This window comes from Lagopus muta, chromosome 34 (assembly GCF_023343835.1).
Source record: "Lagopus muta isolate bLagMut1 chromosome 34, bLagMut1 primary, whole genome shotgun sequence".
In the NCBI taxonomy this organism is placed as follows: Eukaryota; Metazoa; Chordata; class Aves; order Galliformes; family Phasianidae; genus Lagopus; species Lagopus muta.
The window spans coordinates 594,016-614,692 of record NC_064466.1 but is presented as its reverse complement, the minus strand read 5'-3'; the positions used below and the strand labels follow the sequence as shown (position 1 = coordinate 614,692).

Sequence of the window (20,677 nt, the reverse complement as noted above, 5' to 3'; positions counted from 1 at the left end):
AAATGGTTGGCTTGGACCTGAACTTAAAGGTCACAGAACCGCGGAACCATTGAAATGGTTGGGTTGGACAGAAGGAAAAACAAACGGGGACAGAAGGAATAAGAGTGATAGCAGGGAAATGGAGTGAGCAGAAGGGAAGAGTGAGGGAACAAGAAACAGCTCTGAACAGCTGTCAGAGGGAACAGCACAGAGCAGGAGAGGAGGAAAAGGGGAGGAAAAGAGAATGTGCATGGAGGGAACTGCATGTACCAGGGAGGGAGGCTGTGGAAGTGAGAGAGAGGAGAGAGAAGCCTGTGCAATGGCAGGAGGGGGAGAGGCAGTATGGAGAGATAGTGAGAGAGAAAAGAGAGGACATAGGGGAAATAGCAGAGGGGGAGATAGGAGAGCAGAGAAAAGAGAAAGAGGAAAGAAAAAGGAAAGAAGCACGGCGGGCAGAGGAGTGTGGAGAGGGACAAAGGGAAGAGCATGAAGGAGGGATGGATTGGGAGAGTGAGTGGGAAGGGAGAGAAATGGTTGTGAGTGAGCGAAGAGACAAAGGTGGAGAGCAGAAAGAAGCAAGGGAAAGGCAAGCAAGGAGCAAAGAAGGAAAGGGGAAGGCAGGCATGAAGCAAGAAGTGCAGGGAAGGAGAAAAGGGACAGAAGGCAAACAAGAGGACATAGGAAAATATGAGGAAAAAGAGAAAAGATGCAGAAAGAATGAATGAGCAAGGTAAAAAATAGAGAAGAGTAAGCAAGAAAAGAAGTTTGGAAAGGAGCACTGACAGCACTGAGGCAAAGACCAAAACAGAAGCAGACTAAAGAAAGCAATGTGTGGCTGAGAGGGGGAAAAAGCAAATAGTGTCAGGCACGTGGAAATAAAAGCAAAGGCAAGACAGCAAGCAAACAAGAAATGAGAGGGAGATGGGAACAGCACACATAGACATGAGTGGCAGAAAGTGAGGTAAGGGAAGAAGGCAAAAGCAAAAAGGCCAAGTGAAAAGACCGAGCAAGAGGTAAAGAGACACAGTAGGACAAATTCAACATGACAGGAAAGGAGGAACAAGAGGGGAGACAGATTAAGAGCATGAATGGTGGAAACTGAGGGGAAAGAAGAGCAAAAAGAACAGGGGGCAGAAGGCAGTGGTAGGGACAGCGAGGAAGGGATGAGAAAGGACAGGAAAGAAGGGAAGTGAGTCCAGGAAAGGATGATTAGGAGAGACAGCGATGGGGAGGGAAACACAGCAAGGGGTCAATAGGAGGAATAATAGCAAGAGCATGGAAAAAGCAGGGAATGGGAAAGAGCACAAGTGAGCAGGGGATCATGGCAGAGAGAATGAATGGCTAAGAGAGTGTGAGGCAAAGGAAAAGCAAATGCATAAGCAAAAGCATGCAAGAGAGGGAAAGAGCTAGTAGGGAAAAAGAGGGAAACAGCTAGTAGAGGGAGAAAGAAGTGCATGCAAGTAAAAGAGAAGCCCCAGAACTCAAGAAAGAAGTAGAGAGAAAAAGGGACAACTGAGAAACCTGTAAGAGAGAGAGAACAAGGTGGTGTGAAAAAGCATGCAAGAGAAGGGAAACGTACATGCAAGGTCCTGAGAGAAAAAGCTTAACAGTGAGGGTAGGCTGGCTCTGGCTGGGGTGGAGTGAACTCCTCATAGCTCATACGCTGTTTTGAATTTATGACTAAAAAGCATTGATATTATGTCAGTGTTTAAACTCTTGTTCAGAGGTTGCACAACATCAGGTTTCCTATGTTTCACATGCTGCCCCTCAGCCAGGGACTGCAGGAGTGCACAAGAAGTTGGGGAAGGCAAAGCCAGAACAGCCGGCCCAGACTGACCAAAGGAACATTCTGTGCTGTACGACACACTCAGCAGTAAAAGCTCAAAGGGAAGAAGTGGTCCTGCTTAGGGAAAGCTCTAGAGAGCAAGAGAGAGCATGTAAGCACATGAGAAAAGGGGAGGGCCCCAAAGCAAGACAAATGGAAAGAACATGACAGAGAGAAAGGAAAGGAGCCTGAAAGAGACAGGGACTGTGTATGCATGACAGAGAGAAAAAGATTTCCTTCTTGTTCCTTCTAAGAGAAGGAGGAGAAGCATGGAAGTGAGGGAAACTGCATGCAGTCTAGAAGGCAAGCAGACATGAGAAAGAGGTGACAACAGCACATGCAAGAGAGAGAAGGAAAGCATGCAAGAAAGTGCATGCAAGAGGGTAAAAACAATATGCAGACAAAGCCTGAGATAAAGTGTGTAAAATGGGTGATAAGTAGGAGTGCACAGAAAGGAAAGTGCAAGGCAGTCAAAGCAAAAGGAGGGAGAAAAATGCATGTGAGAAACAGGGAAAATGGAGAGGCAAGAAAACAGGCAAGGGATCAACTGAATGCAGAAAGAAACAGAAGGCAGGGGGTGAAACTGCCAGAGAGAGAAAGGTAAAGGACAACAGACAGGGACAATGTCACAGGAATGGGAAAGGAAGCCTGCACTTGTGAGAAGGTGAATGGGCATGAGATGGACTTAGGGCATACACACACAGAGAGCAAAACTAACTGGGTGATGGCACACAGAGAAAGAGGAAGAGCGAGGCACAGGGAGAACAGGGAAGTGCATGAATGGGAGAGTAAGAGAGGAGGGCATGCGGGAACGTCCATGTGAGAGAGAATGAGTGCACGAGAAATGAGCAAAAGGAAAAGTGTCAGCGCAAGGAAATCATGCAAGAAAGAGAAAAGGCACAGGAAAAGGATATAAGCCATGGGAGAGAGAATGGATGAAAGAAGAAGATGGTTTGCACACACAAAAGAGAAAAATTGTGACAGAAAAGTGCACAGGAGAGCAAGCATGCAAGACAGTGCTAGTGTGCAAGAGATGGCAAGTACGCAAGAGACAGCAAAGACTGAGCATGGAGGGGGGAGGAAAAGACTAAGCAAGAGGGAGGGAGAAGTCCATGAGGGAGGAGGAAGAGCAAGCACCAGAGAAAAATGGTATGAGGCAGTTAAAGAGGAAGAGCATCCTCTCCTTCCATCATGGAGAGAAGCTGCACTACAGGGGGAAAGCACGTGGCTGAAGGAATGCAGTGAAGGTGGGGGAACAGGCACGAGAGGGAAGAGAAAAGCATGAGGATGAAAAGGCGCCTGAGAGCGGAAGTGAAATGGGAGAACCCACAGGAGAAAGGGGATGCGTGCGACAGAGGGAAACCCAGCAGAACAAAGGGGAAAAGTGCATGAGAGAAAGCGTGTAAAAGAGGACATGGAAGCTTGAGGGTAAGAAACTGCAGCAAGAGAAGAAAAGCATGTATGAGAGGGTTATCATGCAAGTCTGGGGCAAGGGAAAGTTCACTAAGGAGGAAGGGAATGAGTGCAAGAAAGAGGGACTATACGCAGGACAACACAAGCAAGAAAGGGAAGGGGCTGCATGAGAAGAAAAGTCAGAACACATAAACAGAAGTGAAAGAGTGAGGGGTTTGCATGAAGGGTGGAAACCTGCCCGTGAGAGAGAGGAAGCATGCAGTGCAAAGAGATGGAAAGTGTGTGTGCAAGAGAGAGGAAAACTTGAGGCTGTGAGAAGGAAAGGAGCACAAGAGAGTTAGAAGAGAGAGGGAGGCTGTGTCTGTGAATAAGGGAAGCTACAAAGGCAAGCCATGTTAGGAAAAAAAGGGAGAGCGTGCAAAAAATGAGAGAGGGGAAAAGTGTTGACAGAGAGGGAAAGCCAAACCAAGAGAGCAAACATAAGCATGAGAGAAGAGGGGAAGTGTGCCAAGAACTCCAAAGACAGTGAGGGAAGCCCAAGATACGTACAAAAGGGAGTGAAGGAAAATGAGAGGTACAGAGAAAAAAAACACATGCAGAAGAGAGATGCGATTCATGCATAAAGAACAAAAAGAGAAGTACAGCATCACAGAAGAACTCTTACAGACAGGGAACATGAGCAAGTGAGACATGCAAGTGGCATATGCAGTTGAGCAAAATCACACACATTCAACACAGCAAAAATTTATTCTGTATTTGTATTTTATGTCTCTTCTTGCTTAGTTTAAAGCCGTTTTTATCCCTTATCCCACCCCTATGCTCCCTGACAAACAGCCCCTTCCCATGGGAAAAGAAGCATGTGCAAGAAAGGGAAAGTGTACGCAGGCAAGAGGAAAGGAAAGCACACACACAAGACTAAGAAAGCAAACCCAGGAGAGTTAAAGAGCAAGAAAAAAAGCACTGGAGAAAAGGCACAAGAAGAACCAACAGCATGAGATGGACTGCACAAATGGGAGGCGGAGCAGATAAGAGGGAAGTGGACAAGCCAGATCTCACGCAATAGTGAGGTTGCAGAAATTAGAAGAAAAGGATGAGAGTGGGCAAGGCAGCCAAAGATCTGTCTGATCTGTTAAGAACCAGGAAAAACAAAAGAAAAGGCATTAAATGTCACCACATTTTCTTCACCTTACTTGCTAGGTGACCACCTTCACCAAGTGGCAGAATCACAGAATCGTAAGGGTTGGAAAGACCACTGAGATCACCTAGTGAACGATCAACCCACGACTGTGACCACTGAACAGAAGAAACAGGCATCAGAGATGCTGGAGAAGGAAAGACCACAAAGACAGAAGGAAATCAGATATAGACACAATCATAGAACAGCCTGGGGTGCAAGGGACCTGCAAGATCATCTAGTTCCAAGCCCCTGCCACAGACAGGGGCATTTCCCACTAGAGCAGGTTGCTCAAAGACCCATCCTGCTCCTGAATACTTTCAGGGAGGGGTGACCACTTCCAGAGTCTCACCATCTTCACAGCAAAGAATTTCTTCTCCCACTATCTAGTCTAAATTATCCTCTTCCAGTTTAAAGCCATTTCCTCTCGTCCTGTCGCTACCTGTACTTACAAAAAGTAAGTCTGCAAAAGGGAAGCAAAGCAAGGGAGAAATTGCAAGAGCCTGGGAAGGACTCAGTGAGAAAGGAGGAAGCACGAGGGAAAGTGCAAGCAAGAGGGAAAGTCTCCATGCAAGAGGGGAAGATTTTACGAGCAAGAGAAGCATGGAAGAGGTGAGGGAAGTGAGAGACCATGAGAGAGAAGACTTGATGATCCTTGAGGTCTTTTCCAACCCAAGCTGTTCTGTGATGACTCTGTGAACACATGCTAGAGTGTGAGCACCCAAGGGAGATGAGGAAAGCAAAGAGAGGAAAAGCCAGAGTACCAGAGTAGGAGCACACGCACAAGGGCAGAAACATGCAATAGAAGAAAACACAAGTAGGTGAGGAAATGCAAGCAAGAAAAGAAAAATGCAAAAGAGAGAGAGAATGCAAGACTGGAAAGCAAGAGGAATAAGGGGGCAGAAGAACAGAAAATGGGAAAATGAAAGAGCGTGACAGGAAAATGCAAGAGATAAACACATTAAGCGACACATAGAAGGCATATCAGAAAACACAGGCGAGAGGGGAAGCTCTTCAAGAGAGCACGAGTCAGAGAGGAAAAGTGTCTAAGAAGGAGATTAACACAGAGGGTAAGTATTTCAGAGAGAGAGAAAACAAGAGCCAAGAGGGAAACGGCACACGAGAGGAAGAGAGAAGGAACGGAAGGAGCAGGGAAGGAACGAGAAAGGGTCATGTGGTGGAGGGAGCAGTAGAGAGAGAAAGAAACAGCAAAGGTACACTGCCAAAGACATGGGAGGGAAAGTGCAAGTAGGTGTGAAAGGGAGCAAGCAAGAAATACTGCTGAAAAACAGCAAAGGGGAAAGCGAGGCTCTGGGAGAGGAAAGTGCAAAAGAAAGAAGGAGCACGTGACAGCAGAAGTGTGCAAGTGAAATAAGGAAAGCATGAGAGAGGAGTGTAAGAGGGAGGAAAAGAAGGAAAATATGGTGGGCAACGTGTGAGGAAAGTGAGAGAAGCGGAGGGAGGGAGGATGAGTGGAGCGGGAGTATGAAAGAGACAAAAGCGGACAGAGCAGTATAAAAGTCCCAAAGAAGGGGGGCACGGAGCGTAAGAAGTAGATCGACAGCATGGCCAAGAGGGAAAGTGCATTCAAGAATGTTCCCGAGATGGAAAAGCATGCAGGCGATGGTGAAATGATGACAGACCAGAAGAAAGGGAGAATGGAAAAAAAGCAAGCATAATAGGGAAAAGAACGTGCAAAAGAACAGCAAAGCTGGGGGGCTTTAAGGAGAGGCGCAGGGGAAGAACAGAGAGAGGGAACAGGAAGATGGAAAGGAGAAGCAGGAGAAAGGGGAGGAGAGTGTAAAGGGAGAAGTGCAAGGGAGAGGCAAAGTGAGAGAGAGGCAGGGGAAACGCCAGCCAGAGAAGCAGCAGGAGAGGGGAGAAGAACAGGAGATGGAAGGGAAGGCTCAGGTTACGGACTGAAAGTGTGAGGGGTGGGGAAGAGCAAGAAATGGGGAATTAGAATGTGAGAGAGATTGGAAACCATGTGAGAAAGGGGAAAACGGAGAAAAGGGAAAGGAAGACAGAAGGGAAAAGCAAGGGACAATCAGAACACACAGCAAAGACATACAAGAGAGCAAAAAAAAACAAAACAGCTTTGACTTAGGATTTAAAGATCACTTCAGGCATGAACAGCATCTTTTGCCTGTCTTTTTTTTGGTCTGCAAATACATATGCCCGATGTTTAATAAATTCTATTATGAAAAGACATTAAACAGCTGCATTATCTCATTTCAGTCATAGTGATGAAAATACACATTTTTCACCACTCATGGCTCAAAAGCAAGTGTATAACCAAGATGTTATAATTGCAATATGTATAACCAAGATGTTATAATTGCAATATAATCAAAAGAGTAAGGCACAGCAAACAGGGATCACAAAAGAGAATAAGTAGAAGAGCTTACCCTTGGGTTGAGCTCACTAGAAGATATCAAAGAGGAGGATCTCCAGAAGAGATCCTTCCCCTCTGGTAGCCAGCTCTTAAATAGGTCCAGGAGGGGTGGAGCCTGGCTCCACCCCTTCCGGCAGCACAGCTGAATTGCCTTCACCTGTGCTCCTCTGGCTGACTCATGGCTCACCTCAGGTGATCAATCAGAGGTTCAGGCCGTGACTCAGCAGTTCCCATACACTCCACCCCTTCACGGCGTGAACCAATGATCAGGTTAACAAAAGGGTAAGCTTTCCCTAATACAGAGATCCGGTATATCGCGACGCTTATACAATTTTATCGCGACGTATGTTGGTACAGTTCAAGACAAGTGATGATTAGTGGATGTCCATACTCTTCTATGGGCCAGTGCTCGATGATGTGCCTGGAGGCATGAGGTCCTGAGGTGCAAGTCCATTCTATGTTCCATCAGTCCCATGCAGACCATCACCGGGTGTTGTACGTGATCTGACAGCAACACTGGAACGCTTGATGGCATTTTGTTCCTTCCGGTGGTCCTGAAGGCTCACAGACTCACGGGGAGTAATACAGATGTTTTACAGGTACCAGGAGGGGAAGGTCTGCTCTCCAGGGCAAGATACAGGCCGTATTTCTGTCTTGGGTCAACACTTCCGCTTGTACTGGGGCACGTCCTGGCCGCCTGTACCACACCTTTTTGCCGGATATCTGCGGCTGCATAACGATATCAGGCACCAAAGGAGGTGTCCTGATCTGCCATAGGGACATGATGGGGGTCCCTTTAGCAATAAAGATCGGAGTGTTGACCATAATATCAGTAGGCCATGTACCTATTACTGGAGGGACTACTGAGCCTCCCACCTCCAATAGTCTCCCCCAAGGTGCAAGTAGGCCACACCACTTGGGTCCTACCTGCACCTTCCAGGGCCATTTTATTTTATGGGTACCTGGCTCTAAGTTTTCAGGGGCAGGGAGCAGAAGATTATTTTCATTACCAATTTGGGGTCTTACCTGATGATCAGTGCCCGTAATTTGGATCCTAAGCGGGGTGGCCCATGTCGTCTGCAACATTCTCAGGGCACTGGGTCTGCCATCTCGAGGTCTTTCATTCAGGTCCCGCAGGGTTTCATACAGTCTTTTTGTCCACCCCTGCAAGGACTGGGAGTCTGTCTTCAGGGCAGCCTTAAGAATACCATTATAACGTTCGATGAGGCCTGCCCCTGTTGGATTATATGGCAGGTGGAATCGCCATTCGATGTTATTTTCTTCTGCCCAGCGCTGTATCGTTGCACCAGTAAAATGAGTCCCTTGGTCGCTCTCGATGACTTGAGGTGTCCCGTAGGCAGACATCAGTTTAGTGAGTGCCTTGATGGTATATGCCTGGTTTGCTTTCGGTACTGGATAGGCCTGCAGTAGCCCACTTGCAGTGTCGACACAGGTCAGGGCATATCTTGCCCCTTCGGAACGAGGAAGGGGCCCGATGTAATCGACCTGCCATCGCTGGAGAGGATTGTGTCCCCTAGCAAGATGGGCTGTTGTTTCGGGCAACGATCTCGGTCTCATCTTGGAGCAAGCGTCGCAATCCTGGCATGCCTGGACGATATCAGATAGTTGTATGGGCAGTCCCCATGCTTTAGCAGCTGCCCACATTGTCTTTTGTCCAGCATGCCGTAGCTTCTGATGTAGCCAGCGGGCGATGTTCTCAGATGGTGAATTCTCAATCCATCGAACTCGGGCCAATGTGTCGGCTTCATCGTTTCCCGGTGACTGTAGGGGCTGATGACCAGAAACATGGTAGACACGTACAGTCCTGTGTTTGACCGTATTCCATATATCTAACCACATGTCTTTGCCCCAGATCGGTCGGGCGTGGATAGTCCATTCCTGGGTGGCCCACTGTGCAATCCAGAGAGTGAGCCCCCGGTACACAGCCCAACTATCTGTGCAGATGTTCAGGATACCATCACCGGGTTCCTTGGTTATAACCATCCACACGGCTCGCAGTTCTGCCCATTGGCTGCTCTGACCATCCCCCTCATCGAACCAGATTGTCTCGGTGGAAGGATGGTATGCTATTGCTCTCCACTTGCTCGGGTTGCCCTTGCTGGACCCATCTGTGTACCAGGCATCTTCAGGGATAGGATATTTTCCCTCGTGAACGGGACTCTTCTCTGGTGGAGTGACCAGTATTTCTTTTGGTGCATCACTGTGATATGTAACTGGGCCTAGGATCTTCTGAAGTTCTTCTTTCAAGGGGGATGAAGACAGACTGCTCCTTTGGCTGAGATAGGCGACCCATCGTGCCACTGTTTGTGCTTGGGCCACCCCTGTCTTAGGAAGGTGGGTCAGATCCTTCACCCACCCCTGAATTGGCAGAGTGGTCTTGACTATAACTGCAGCTGTCTGAGTTATTGGCTCTACTGCCTGTAATGCCGAATAGGCAGCCAATAACTGTTTTTCAATCATACTGTATCTTTCTTCTGCTCCGTGCCAAACCTGAGACCAGAAACCAATGGGGGTCCGAACAGAACTCTGGCGCTGCCACAGGCCCCAACCGAAGCCGTCTTGAGTAACATGAACGTCCAACTCGGCTGGGAGGGTAGGATCGAATATACCCAATGCCTGAGCTTGTTTAACTGCCAGTTTTGCTTGTTGGAAAGCATCCTGTTCGGCTTTCCCCCAGTCCCATAGCTGCCCCTTTTTTGTGAGTCTGTATAATGGCCTTAGCAGCTGCGCTAGGTGAGGTATAAAGGAACGCCAATAACCCAATATACCTAGAAACTCTTGCAGCTGCTTTGATGTTGTAGGGACTGGAAATGCCTGAACCTTATCTATAACAGCACTGGGTAGCACTTTGGTCTTTCCTGACCAAACCACCCCCAGGAATTTTACGGACAGGCCTGGACCTTGCACCTTTTGGGGATTTATAGCCCATCCCCTTTGTTGCAAATAGGCAGTTAATGAATCAGCTGCCTGTCCTACTACCTCCAGTGAGTCGGATGTCAACAGGAGATCATCAATATAATGATATAGGTTAACATCATCAGGTTTTCTCCAGTCAGCCAGGTCACGCGCCACTAGATTATGACAATACGTTGGTGAATGCACGTACCCCTGTGGCAGGACCTGAAAGGTCCACTGCCTGCCTCCCCACGTAAACGCAAACTGATCTTGCGATTCCTCAGCAATTGGGATACTGAAGAATGCATTTGCTAGATCTAGGACACAATGATAGGTTTTTATCTCCCTACTCAATGTGTCCATTAGGGAAGCAATATTGGGTACGGCCGCATGAATAGGCGGCGTGACCTTATTTAATTCTCTGTAATCTACTGTCATCCTCCATGTGCCATCCGACTTTCGCACTGGCCATATGGGGGAGTTATACGGGCTGTGTGCAGGTCTTATAATGCCCACTTTTTCTAATTCCTGCACCGTTCTCGATATTTCATCTTGCCCACCCGGGAGTCTATACTGTCTAACATTAGTAATCCGGCGCGGTTTTGGCAGGCAAACAGGCTCATGTTTCGCATGGCCTCTTAATATTGCCTGCACCGCCCGGATACTGATACATCTTTGTCGAAGTCTGAACTCTCCCACAGTTGTTTGGAGAGCCAGACCCCATAGAATGTCTATGCCCAGGATGTATTCTTGGACTGGGGCAATAGACACCTTGTACTCCCGGGGTGGGAGACGCCCAACCCCCAATTTTAACCATGTTTGGGTGACAGGAATAGTCTGTCCCCCAAAACCACCAATCATCACTCTGTCGCCATGAAATTTTCCTGGATCTCCATAGATAATTGATGTTTCTGCTCCAGTATCCACTAATGCCATAACTCTCTGAATATTTTTTCGGGACCAATAAATTGTTAATTCTACATAGGGCCTCCGGTCCCGTCTGGAGGCCCTACAGGGACTAACACCCCTTGTCAGTGCATGAATTGTGCTAGGGCCAGTTCTTTTGCTTCTGATGGCTCAGGCATTGTGGCCCGAGACACCTGAGGTGGCTTCTTTTTCCTGTTTGGAACAATAAAATCTTCTAGGTTCCATGTTGTTGTTGGAACCCTTTCTATAGCTCTTACCCTGGATTTCTTAGGGTAGCTCTGGAATTTTTGATTGTCCTTTAGTTGTCTCCAGAGCTGGAGAAGGACGTGATTGGGCTGGCGGTCGATCTTAGCAAATTGGACCCCAGCCCGAATTAAATCATTAAACATTTGTTTTCGGGATACCCTTATGGGTCCCGATCGAGGAGCTCGAGTAGCCGGCATTCTGGTTTTATTTACCGGCAGGACCTCTGCTTCCTCCAAAAACCGAATATTGCGCCTAGTCCGCAGGCGTTCTGTTTCTCCCAAATCGGCAACTAACTGGGCAACCTGCTGGACTACGGCTTCTGATGCTACAAGGGGATTTAATATTGAAACTAAGGTACCGTACAGATGGGAGGGAGCTTGTTGTAGAATTAAATCTCTCATCCCTGCTGAAAATTTAACCATATCAGGGCCATCAAATGTATCTTCATAGATGGCCTCTCTTACACCCAGTTCACGGATATAGTTCTGAAGGTCCTCCATGGAGGACCACATACCTGTATGTAACGGTATGTCTGATTTATTTGGCCATACCATACGGCAGGCCGCCATTAACCATTCCAGTATGGAATGGTTTTCATCACGATATTGATTGCCCACGTATAACCTTTGCCTAAGAGCAGGATGGACAGTCATGGTGGCCAACTTAGATATTTCTGGGCCATTCACCACGACACTTTCTGCCCCAGAATCCCACAGTCTCAATAACCAAGCCGGCACACTTTCTCTGGGCTTCTGCCGAAATCGCTGTACTAAATCCATTAATTCTGTTGCTGTGTATGGCCGAGCTGTCACATGTAAATGAGTGTGGGCAGGGGGCCATTGATCAGGTGGCACCCCTGCCGGTCTGTCCTGTACTTTTTTTGTTTTTTGGGTTATCACAGGACGGACCTCCAATGGATCAGTTTGAATTGGACATTCAAGGTCTGATTTGGATTTCTTGTTGTCCTGATCAACGAAGTCTGTTGATTCAGGAGCCTGGTCATCATTTATTGAAATGTTACGAATTTGGCTTACAGGAAGATGTAGAATTGGCTTCTTCCCCGTTAAAACGCCAAGTTCGTGCTCTAACTTTTCAATGCGATCTTTCAAAAGTTGATTTTCGGTTTCTAAAGTATTATTTCTTGAGTCCGCATGATTTAAAGCGGTTAATAGTGGCCATGCCACCAAGGAGGCAGCCAATTGTCTTTCTTTGGTGATGAGAATGTCCTTGCCAAGTCCTTGAAAATAGTCTGCCATGCGATATGGGGAGAGATTGCCCATAACACGTAAGGGACCCCATTTTTCAATGATGGCAGCTAACTCGTAATAGGGCGATCCCTCAAACCCTGGGATCTGCCCTGGAATCATTTTCTCTAGGGGAGTATTGTTCTCCCCCTTGACCCATTTATAGAAATTCCACAGGAAAGACATGTTAATTTTAGAATATTCAGCCTGCCTGGCTCGCCAAGTGTATAACCAAGATGTTATAATTGCAATATGTATAACCAAGATGTTATAATTGCAATATAATCAAAAGAGTAAGGCACAGCAAACAGGGATCACAAAAGAGAATAAGTAGAAGAGCTTACCCTTGGGTTGAGCTCACTAGAAGATATCAAAGAGGAGGATCTCCAGAAGAGATCCTTCCCCTCTGGTAGCCAGCTCTTAAATAGGTCCAGGAGGGGGGGAGCCTGGCTCCACCCCTTCCGGCAGCACAGCTGAATTGCCTTCACCTGTGCTCCTCTGGCTGACTCATGGCTCACCTCAGGTGATCAATCAGAGGTTCAGGCCGTGACTCAGCAGTTCCCATACAGCAAGACTTCAGGTTTGTGGCTTAAAATTACACCAGGATACAAATATTTCTTGCTCCTAGAGACAGCAGGGCTCCAGTTTGGAGCCTGTGGTGGAACAGAAACCTCCCCTTCATCCACAACATAAGCTGCACGTAACTGCATTAAGGCTCACAGATGCAGAGATGTTTCCAATTCCCGACTGCACCACAGCACTGGTGCTGACATGGACAAACTGCCCAGACTGCTCAAATCATCAGCAAAAGGCATTTTTCAGAAACATAAAAAGCATACAACATTCACGTGTAGCTCATCCCAGGCATCTGTGAATTTGTTCCAAGTGATGGAGCGCCAGGAGAGCACTGGCAGAAGCAGGCAGCAGAATACACCTCACACAACAGCTGAGCTTACCAGGGCTCTCTGGAGGCCACGTACTGCAACCAGACTGCTGCAGCACGGCCACTCAGAGGCCGCCCTCAACACCACATCCACGTAACTCCTGAACATCTCAGAGAGTTTCCACAACCTCTCTGGGCAACCTGTGCCGCTACGCCATCATCTGCACACTACGTAAGTGCTTCCCCACACACAGAGAGACCCTGCTGCGTGCAACTTTGTGCCCATTGCCCCCGTTCACTGAAGAAAGCCAGGCTCTTTTCTCTTTCCACTTTCTTCAGGTATTTCTGAACACTGATGAGATCCTCTGAGCGCTCTCCCACACTCAACAGTTCCAGCTCATAACGTGAGATGCTCCAGTCTCTCAGTCACCTTGGTGGTCCTTAGTTAGGACTACCTTCATTAGCTCCACATCTCTTTTGTGCTGAGGAGATCAGAGCTAAACACACTTGTCCAGATATGGCCTCACCAATAGACATGAAGAGACACCAAGCATCCCCCCCCTTGATGAGATGGCAATATTTTGGCTCACGTGGCACAGGACAGCATTACCCTCCTTAGCAACACTGATGGTTTATGTACAACCAGGTGCTCATCAAGACCCCAAGGTCCTCTTCTGCAAAGCTGCTTCCCATCCAGCTGGCACCCAGCAGCTACTGGTGCTGGACTCCACCTCGTTAACCTTCCTAAGTTTCAGGGATCCACTGAGACTCACGGATGGCTCGTCAGCTGGTACTGGAAGAGCTCTGCTGAAACATCTGCTCCTCGTGGCAGACACCTTTCTCCAAGACTAGCTCATCTATCTCAAGTGCATTTCTGCAGCTTACAGCTTCTAACACTCACATGATACATCAATAACTGACAATTTAGAGAACCTCTATTTACTTTAAAGTACCACTGAAACATTTCAAACTGCACAACAGCTTATGGTCATAATGGCAGAAAGGGACAGGAGACAATTCCATTTTTCATAAAAGCATTCCATGGCAATCCCTAATGATCTACATCAAGGAACAACAGATATAAAAGCACTAGCTTGGGAAAAATAACCAGGGTATCTGCTGCAGAACAGTCAAGAAGGTCTCCATAGACAGTAATGGAAGTTATCAAAAACTCTCCTCAAAGTTGCAGTGATTTTTCTGAAAACATTTCAGTTATTCATCATACAGAAATGGTTAACAACAGGATCTCAAAGGACTCTCTATTAAACTCTTTAGTTTAATAAAGCAGCCTTTTTAGGTCCCAGCTGTCACATATCTGCAAGGGCCAGCTGCTCTGCAAAAGAATGTAAGCTGGGAAACAAGCATGAACACCGGGCTGGTGACAGCGACGGATTCATCAACATCACTGCCGGCTCTGACACCTTACCAGGAGATGCTTCAGCTCATTAACGTGGACTTCATTCCTTCCATCAGCAGCTGCTCCTGAACTGACCTTCATTCATACAATGACGCCACCAACTTCCAGCACGAGCTGACCTGAAAAACAGAGAAAAAAAAGGGGGATGACAGCCAACACAGAGACAACATGCTTTAATATTCACGAACAAAAAAAGCAACGACAATACAGAAGGGCAGCTGCAACAACACAGCAGTACGTGAAGAAATGGAAATCTGGCCTAACACCGGAGCGGCCCGTGGCCGACTGCCCCCCCCCACCCGGCCCGGAGCGGCCTGGTGGTGACCGACCCCCCCTCCCCCCCGGACTGGCCCGGCAGCGAATACCCCCCCCGGGCCCAGAGCGGCCCGCGGCCGATGCCCCCACCCCCCCCCCGGACCGGCGGCGACCGCCCCCCCTCCACCCCGGCCCAGAGCAGCCCGGCGGCGACCGCCCACCCCCCCCACCCCGGCCCGGAGCAGCCCGGCGGCGACCGCCCCCCCCCCCACCCCGGCCCGTGTGTGACAGAAGGCACAACACAAAAAGCAAATTAGAAGGAAAGCCATCACGCACGTAGCAGCAGAAACACTAGTGCAATGGCAAGATATTACAGAGGCAGGAAAAGGACTGCTCACCATCTCCAAGGATTCACCTGCAGAACCCACTCTGCAGCTGAGAACCTTCCAGAAACAAACCCCTGCCCTGTCGCACTCAGCTCTGAACTGAGCTCCAGGAGGGACAGCCAGGCTCCGCCCCTTCCAGCCCCGGAGCTCCATTGCCTTCAGCTGCGCTCCCAGGGCTCACCGGCTCCTTTCCTCAGCTGCTCCGTCAGGGGTTCAGGCTGCCATTCAACACTTCTTAGATAGCAGAGCAAAGGAAAAAACTGCAATCCAAAGGAAGAGATGAAAACAACAAAGAAAACTAGCAGGATTCTAGGAAATGACAGAAGACCCTGGAAGCGAGGCAGAAGGCAGGGTTATGTCTGCGTGTCTGTCTGGAGGAAACAGCTGCAGGTGTTCAGTGCTGCTCCATGCACCCATCGCAGACAGCTGCACACAACAGGGCTCCAGCAGCACTGACAGCTCCTGTCAGCTTCACTATTAAAGCCATCTGACAAACTTCCAATTCTGTGTTGCAAGTGCTTTAAAGAGAGAAGCACTAAAGCTGGTGAACGCATGATGGCTCCAGATAACAAGCACCAAGTCAAATGGCACTTCAGGCAATCAGCGTCCTTAAATTACTGCACCTCTTTCAGTTTATCCAGAGAGGCTTCTAGCTCCTTTACAGCTTCTTCTCATTCCCTGAGCTGGAAAAATCAAGGGAAAAATGTTGAAATAGCTCCAAAACCCGTTCAATTTTCACTTCATCCTGATTTTGCCCTGCAGTTGGGGTTTTGTTTTCCTTTTTGCTGTTGCACAACAGGTGACTAAAGTGACTGATACAGCTTTGAAGTTGAATCATTCCATAAAACATGCTGTTTTTCTTTGAAATATCTCCCTGAAATCCATTAATTCGTACCTACACTGTAGGAGGGATTTTACCAGCCCAAGCCGACTCTAGGTTTGGATTCAACTCCTTTCTCCCCCTGAGAAACACAAGATCTGCGCCTCGCTGCCAGTGTCAGAACAGACCTGGGGCACAGGGAAAGGAGCCAGAGAGTGTTTCCTCTGCTGCACGTTTGATTCCTCGCCAATGAAGACAGTCATGTCTTCGAGGTTTGAGAACAGTTCTCTGAATTCAGTGACACAAACTTCTGTGAAGACTTCATTCTTACTTTCATGGTTTGGATTTTAACTTCTGTCTGAGTGCCTTCTGGACTCTCATCTTCAGCTCTGCTGCCACTGCCCCAGGCGGATGGGGAAGGAACCTGCAGAGGGTGTCCTGTCGTTTTCTCCCCAGCAGTGGGTTGATTTTCCAAGTAGTCACACGTTCACTTTCCAGTTCAGTCTCACCTATGATGCCTACTGCAAAGAACAAAAATTAGTGGGAAACAGATGATGATGTAGATTAATGTGGAGACAGTTTCCAGCACGTACATTAGAATGTAACCTAATGTATAATCAATGAATACACAGATGTTATAATTGAGAAATACCCAGGAAAGTTAGACTGAGTCAGATTATTGCAACAAAAGGATAATAAATGGAAAATGTCCTGTCCTCTGGTTGCCGCCTCTTGCCTTCTGCAGGCCTTCTTTGACACCTACCAAGCTTTAGTGAGGCTGCATCAGTGTGAAACACCGGTAAGCTGTGGAGCTCTGAAGGGGAGCCGTGGCTCCAGGACCTCAGGAGGTGCTGTGCGTGCTCTTTAATGTGCGTGCAGTCTGCTTGTGCTATGGCAGAAGGGCTCTGACAGCTGGGGCCGTGTTTGTGTGGTCAGGAAAAGTGGATATGAACACTTCTCCCTTTGGAAAGATTTAAAGACAGGGCCTCTCGTTGCTGCCTACTGGATGTTTTTCATCTTTAGAAACACAGGTGTTTGAATCATGCTGTGTTTCATGGGAGATGTGCCAGAATGTCTCTGATGGACTATTTGCTGTGCCTTTCTACCACCAGAAATGCTACTGATATAGCAGTTCAGAAAGCCTGTGCTGTGGATTTGTCTCCTGGGCTCACGTGAGAAGGATGGCTGTGGAGATGTTGGTCTTGGGGCAGGAGTTGTTAGAAGCTTTTGAGAGTGGCCTCTGTGCGTTATGGGTGATTGTGATACCACTGCTCGGTCAGTTGGAGTGCATGAAACAAGTCTGAAGTCTTTTAATGGAGCAATGGGAAAGGTGTCTATGCATTGGAGAGCTGACTTTCAGTCTGCGGGCATTTTCCAGGAGCTGGGGCGAGGAGTGAGGCAAGGAAAGCTGTGGTAGGAGGATGAGGTGTGGGAATAGGAACGTCTTCCATTGATATCAACTCCTGCTGTTCCCTTTTTGACTTGGAATGCATGCTTTTTTTAATCAAGAACAAACTCCTTGTGCAGCTTGTGAACGAACTCATTCACACCTGTTACTGTTTGGCGTTCTTCTCTACACAGAGCTGCAATTGAAATGGACACTGCTGGTCTGATTGCCAGCCTCCTCCCGCATGCTCAGATCAGCCAAGTTTGCAAGGCCTGGCTCTTGGTGAGTTGTGCCCAAGGTCAGAGGTGGCTCTTCTCAGCTTTGAGCTGTGTTTTCCAGTTGCATGCTGTACTATTCCTGTTGTGTTGACCTCTTGAGCTGCAGCCCTAACTGGGGATCCAAGTAGACTGACACAGAAGGAATGGTTGAGATCTATGTGAGCTTGGATTGGAAATGCAATGCCAAGGGCTGCACAAACGTGAGGCAGTCCTGAGTGTAAGGAAAGGCATCTGCTGGGTGAGTGCTTTGCTGGGTGAGCGTCACCGTGCTGAAGAGCAGGCAGCTGTTGTCTTTGCAGACAGCCACATCCATGGGGATTGGAAGCTTCCTCTGCCTTCTGGCTCTTGGCTGCTACTCTGAGAGTGGAGCTTCTTGCCCCGAGAGAACCAGCAGCAGAAGGGATCCCATGCGTGGCCTCTGAGCCCTTTCAGACAAACCAGCTGGATTAGCGTGGCTGTGACCTTGGTTTGGAGTTCACCCAGCAGGCTTTGCCCAAAGCAGAATGAGCTGTGGGCACAGCGTCCAGCAGTGGAAGTGACCGACAGCTGGAGACAGCAGCAGCCTGAGCGGCGCTCTTGGGGGAAATCCTCACTGAACAAAGGCCCAGAAGAAGAGAGCAGCTTGTCCCTGCCTTCACATGGTAAGGTTTTCCTTTCTGATCTGTTACCCCTCAGCGGTGCCTACAGCTGTGTGATGTGCTCTGCAGGAAGTGCCGATGTTTCGCATTCAACCTTGTCTTTCACCTTGTTTTAAAGCTTAGAGGCACCCTTAATTTCTGCAGCCCTGAGCTTTGTGCCACGAGAGCTCTCCAGCTTCTACCCGTGATGTGAGACTGTAATGTGTCTACTCTGTCAGGCTCTTCTTCTCTCTTCTCTTTTAAGGTCCCTCTTTTGAGTACCTCTTTTAAGGTAGGAAAATTCCTTTCTGGGCCAGGAGAAAAAGGAATGCAGCAATCTTCCCTGCACTGCTCAGTTTGCCTGAGTTGCCAAGTGCTCCTATTTTTCTTGTACCCTTCAATTCCAAGTCCATATTTTCCCCAAAGCAAAAGAATTCAGAGGTAACCACCTTCTTGCTTTTCCCAGCAGCAGCGAGCAGCTCGGATGTGCTGGAGGACATCACGGACATCCAGGGTTGGCTCTCTTGGATCAATGGTGAGTTTTGGGGCTGCAGAGCTGCAGGTGCATGTTTGCACCGAGTGGGTGTGGGAAGGTTATCATCACAGTTCTGGGGGATGTTCTTGCATTTTCAGACATGGCAAGAGCTGTTGAGGTCCCCCATGAGAACCCCAGCAGCCCTGCCCCAGGATGCTTCATCACTGAGCTCCCTGACAACCTCTGGGACAGCAGAGAGCTCAGCACACAGGCTGCCTCTGGAACACTGTATAATCAAGATGTTATAATCACAATATAATTGTATAATCAATAGATATCAAGATGTTATAATCACAATATAATCAAGAGAATTAGGCAAAGTAAACAACAATCACAAAAGAGAATTAGTGGAAGAGCTTACCCTTCGGCGGAGCTCACCAGAAGACACCAAGAGAGGTGATCTCCAGAAGAGATCCTTCCCCTCTGGTAGCCAGCTCTTAAATAGGTCTAGGAGGGGTGCAGCCTGGCTCCACCCCTTCTGGCAGCACAGCTGAATTGCCTTCACCTGTGCTCCTCTGGCTGACTCATGGCTCGCCTCAGGTGATCAATCAGAGGTTCAGGCCGTGACTCAGCAGTTCCCATACACTCCACTCCTTCACGGCGTGAACCAATGATCAGGTTAACAAAAGGGTAAGCTTTCCTTAATACAGAGATCCGGTATATCGCGACGCTTATACAATTTTATCGCGACGTGTGCTGGTACAGTTCAAGACAAGTGACGATCAGTGGATGTCTATATTCTTCTATGGGCCAGTGCTCGATGACGTGACTGGAGGCATAAGGTCCTGAGGTGCAGGTCCGTTCTATGTTCCATCAGTCCCATGCAGACCATCACCGGGTGTTGTACGTGATCTGACAGCAACACTGGAACGCTTGATGGCATTTTGTTCCTTCCAGTGGTCCTGAAGGCTCACAGACTCACGGGGAGTAATACAGATGTTTCAGAGGTACCAGGAGGGGAAGGTCTGCTCTCCAGGGCAAGATACAGGTCTTGGTTCAATTCACGTCTTGGGTCAACACTTCCGCTTGTACTGGGGCACGTCCTGGCCGCCTGTACCACACCTTCTGGCCAGATATCTGCAGCTGCATAATGATATCAGGCACCAAAGGAGGTGTCCTGATCTGCCACAGGGACACGATAGGGGTCCCTTTAGCGATAAAGATGGGAGTGTTGACCACAATATCAGTAGGCCATGTACCTGTTACTGGAGGGACTACTGAGCCTCCCACCTCCAATAGTCTCCCCCAAGGTGCAAGTAGGCCACACCACTTGGGTCCTACCTGCACCTTCCAGGGCCATTTTATTTTATGGGTACCTGGCTCTAAGTTTTCAGGGGCAGGGAGCAGAAGATTATTTTCATTACCAATCTGGGGTCTTACCTGATGATCAGTGCCCGTAATTTGGATCCTAAGCAGGGTGGCCCATGTCGTCTGCAACATTCTCAGGGCACTGGGTCTGCCATCTCGAGGTCTTTCATTCAGGTCCCGCAGGGTTTCATACAGTCTTGCCGTCCATCCCTGCAAGGACTGGGAGTCTGTCTTCAGGGCAGCCTTAAGAATACTATTATAACGTTCGATGAGGCCTGCCCCTGATGGATTATATGGCAGGTGGAATCGCCATTCGATGTTATTTTCTTCTGCCCAGCGCTGTATCGTTGCACCAGTAAAATGAGTCCCTTCACAGAATCACAGAATCACAGAATTGTAGGGGTTGGAAGGGACCTCCAGAGTCCGACTCATCGAGTCCAACCCCCCTGCCAAAGCAGGTTCCCTACACCAGGTAGCACAGGTAGGCATCCAGGCAGGTCTTGAACGTCTCCAGAGAAGGAGACTCCACCACCTCCCTGGGCAGCCTGTTCCAGTGCTCCGTCACCTCACTGTACAGCAGTTCCTTCGCACATTGGTGCAGAACTTCCTATGCTGCAGTTTCCAGCCGTTTCCCCTTGTCCTGTCTCCACTCACCACTGAAAACAGTCTGGC

At 48.5% G+C, this 20,677-nt stretch overlaps 1 protein-coding gene across 4 annotated transcripts in view; it reads right to left on the bottom strand.

Annotated features, from left to right (window-relative positions):
• Window positions 1-15,829, bottom strand: part of LOC125686319 (uncharacterized) — a 30,630-nt gene extending 14,801 nt beyond the window's left edge. Inside the window, exons 1-3 of one of the 4 annotated variants that reach the window (XM_048930105.1) lie at window positions 15,073-15,549; window positions 14,429-14,538; window positions 10,734-14,335 (exon numbers count right to left, since the gene is read on the bottom strand). In XM_048930105.1, the coding sequence (XP_048786062.1) occupies window positions 10,734-12,305 (1,572 nt within the window). In that variant the 5' untranslated portion in view covers window positions 12,306-14,335; window positions 14,429-14,538; window positions 15,073-15,549. Of the gene's footprint in view, window positions 1-10,733; window positions 14,539-15,072 lie in introns of those variants that run through there. The other 3 variants (XM_048930107.1, XR_007373737.1, XM_048930104.1) reach the window with 3 other exon arrangements.
• Window positions 15,830-20,677: the final 4,848 nt, after the last annotated feature.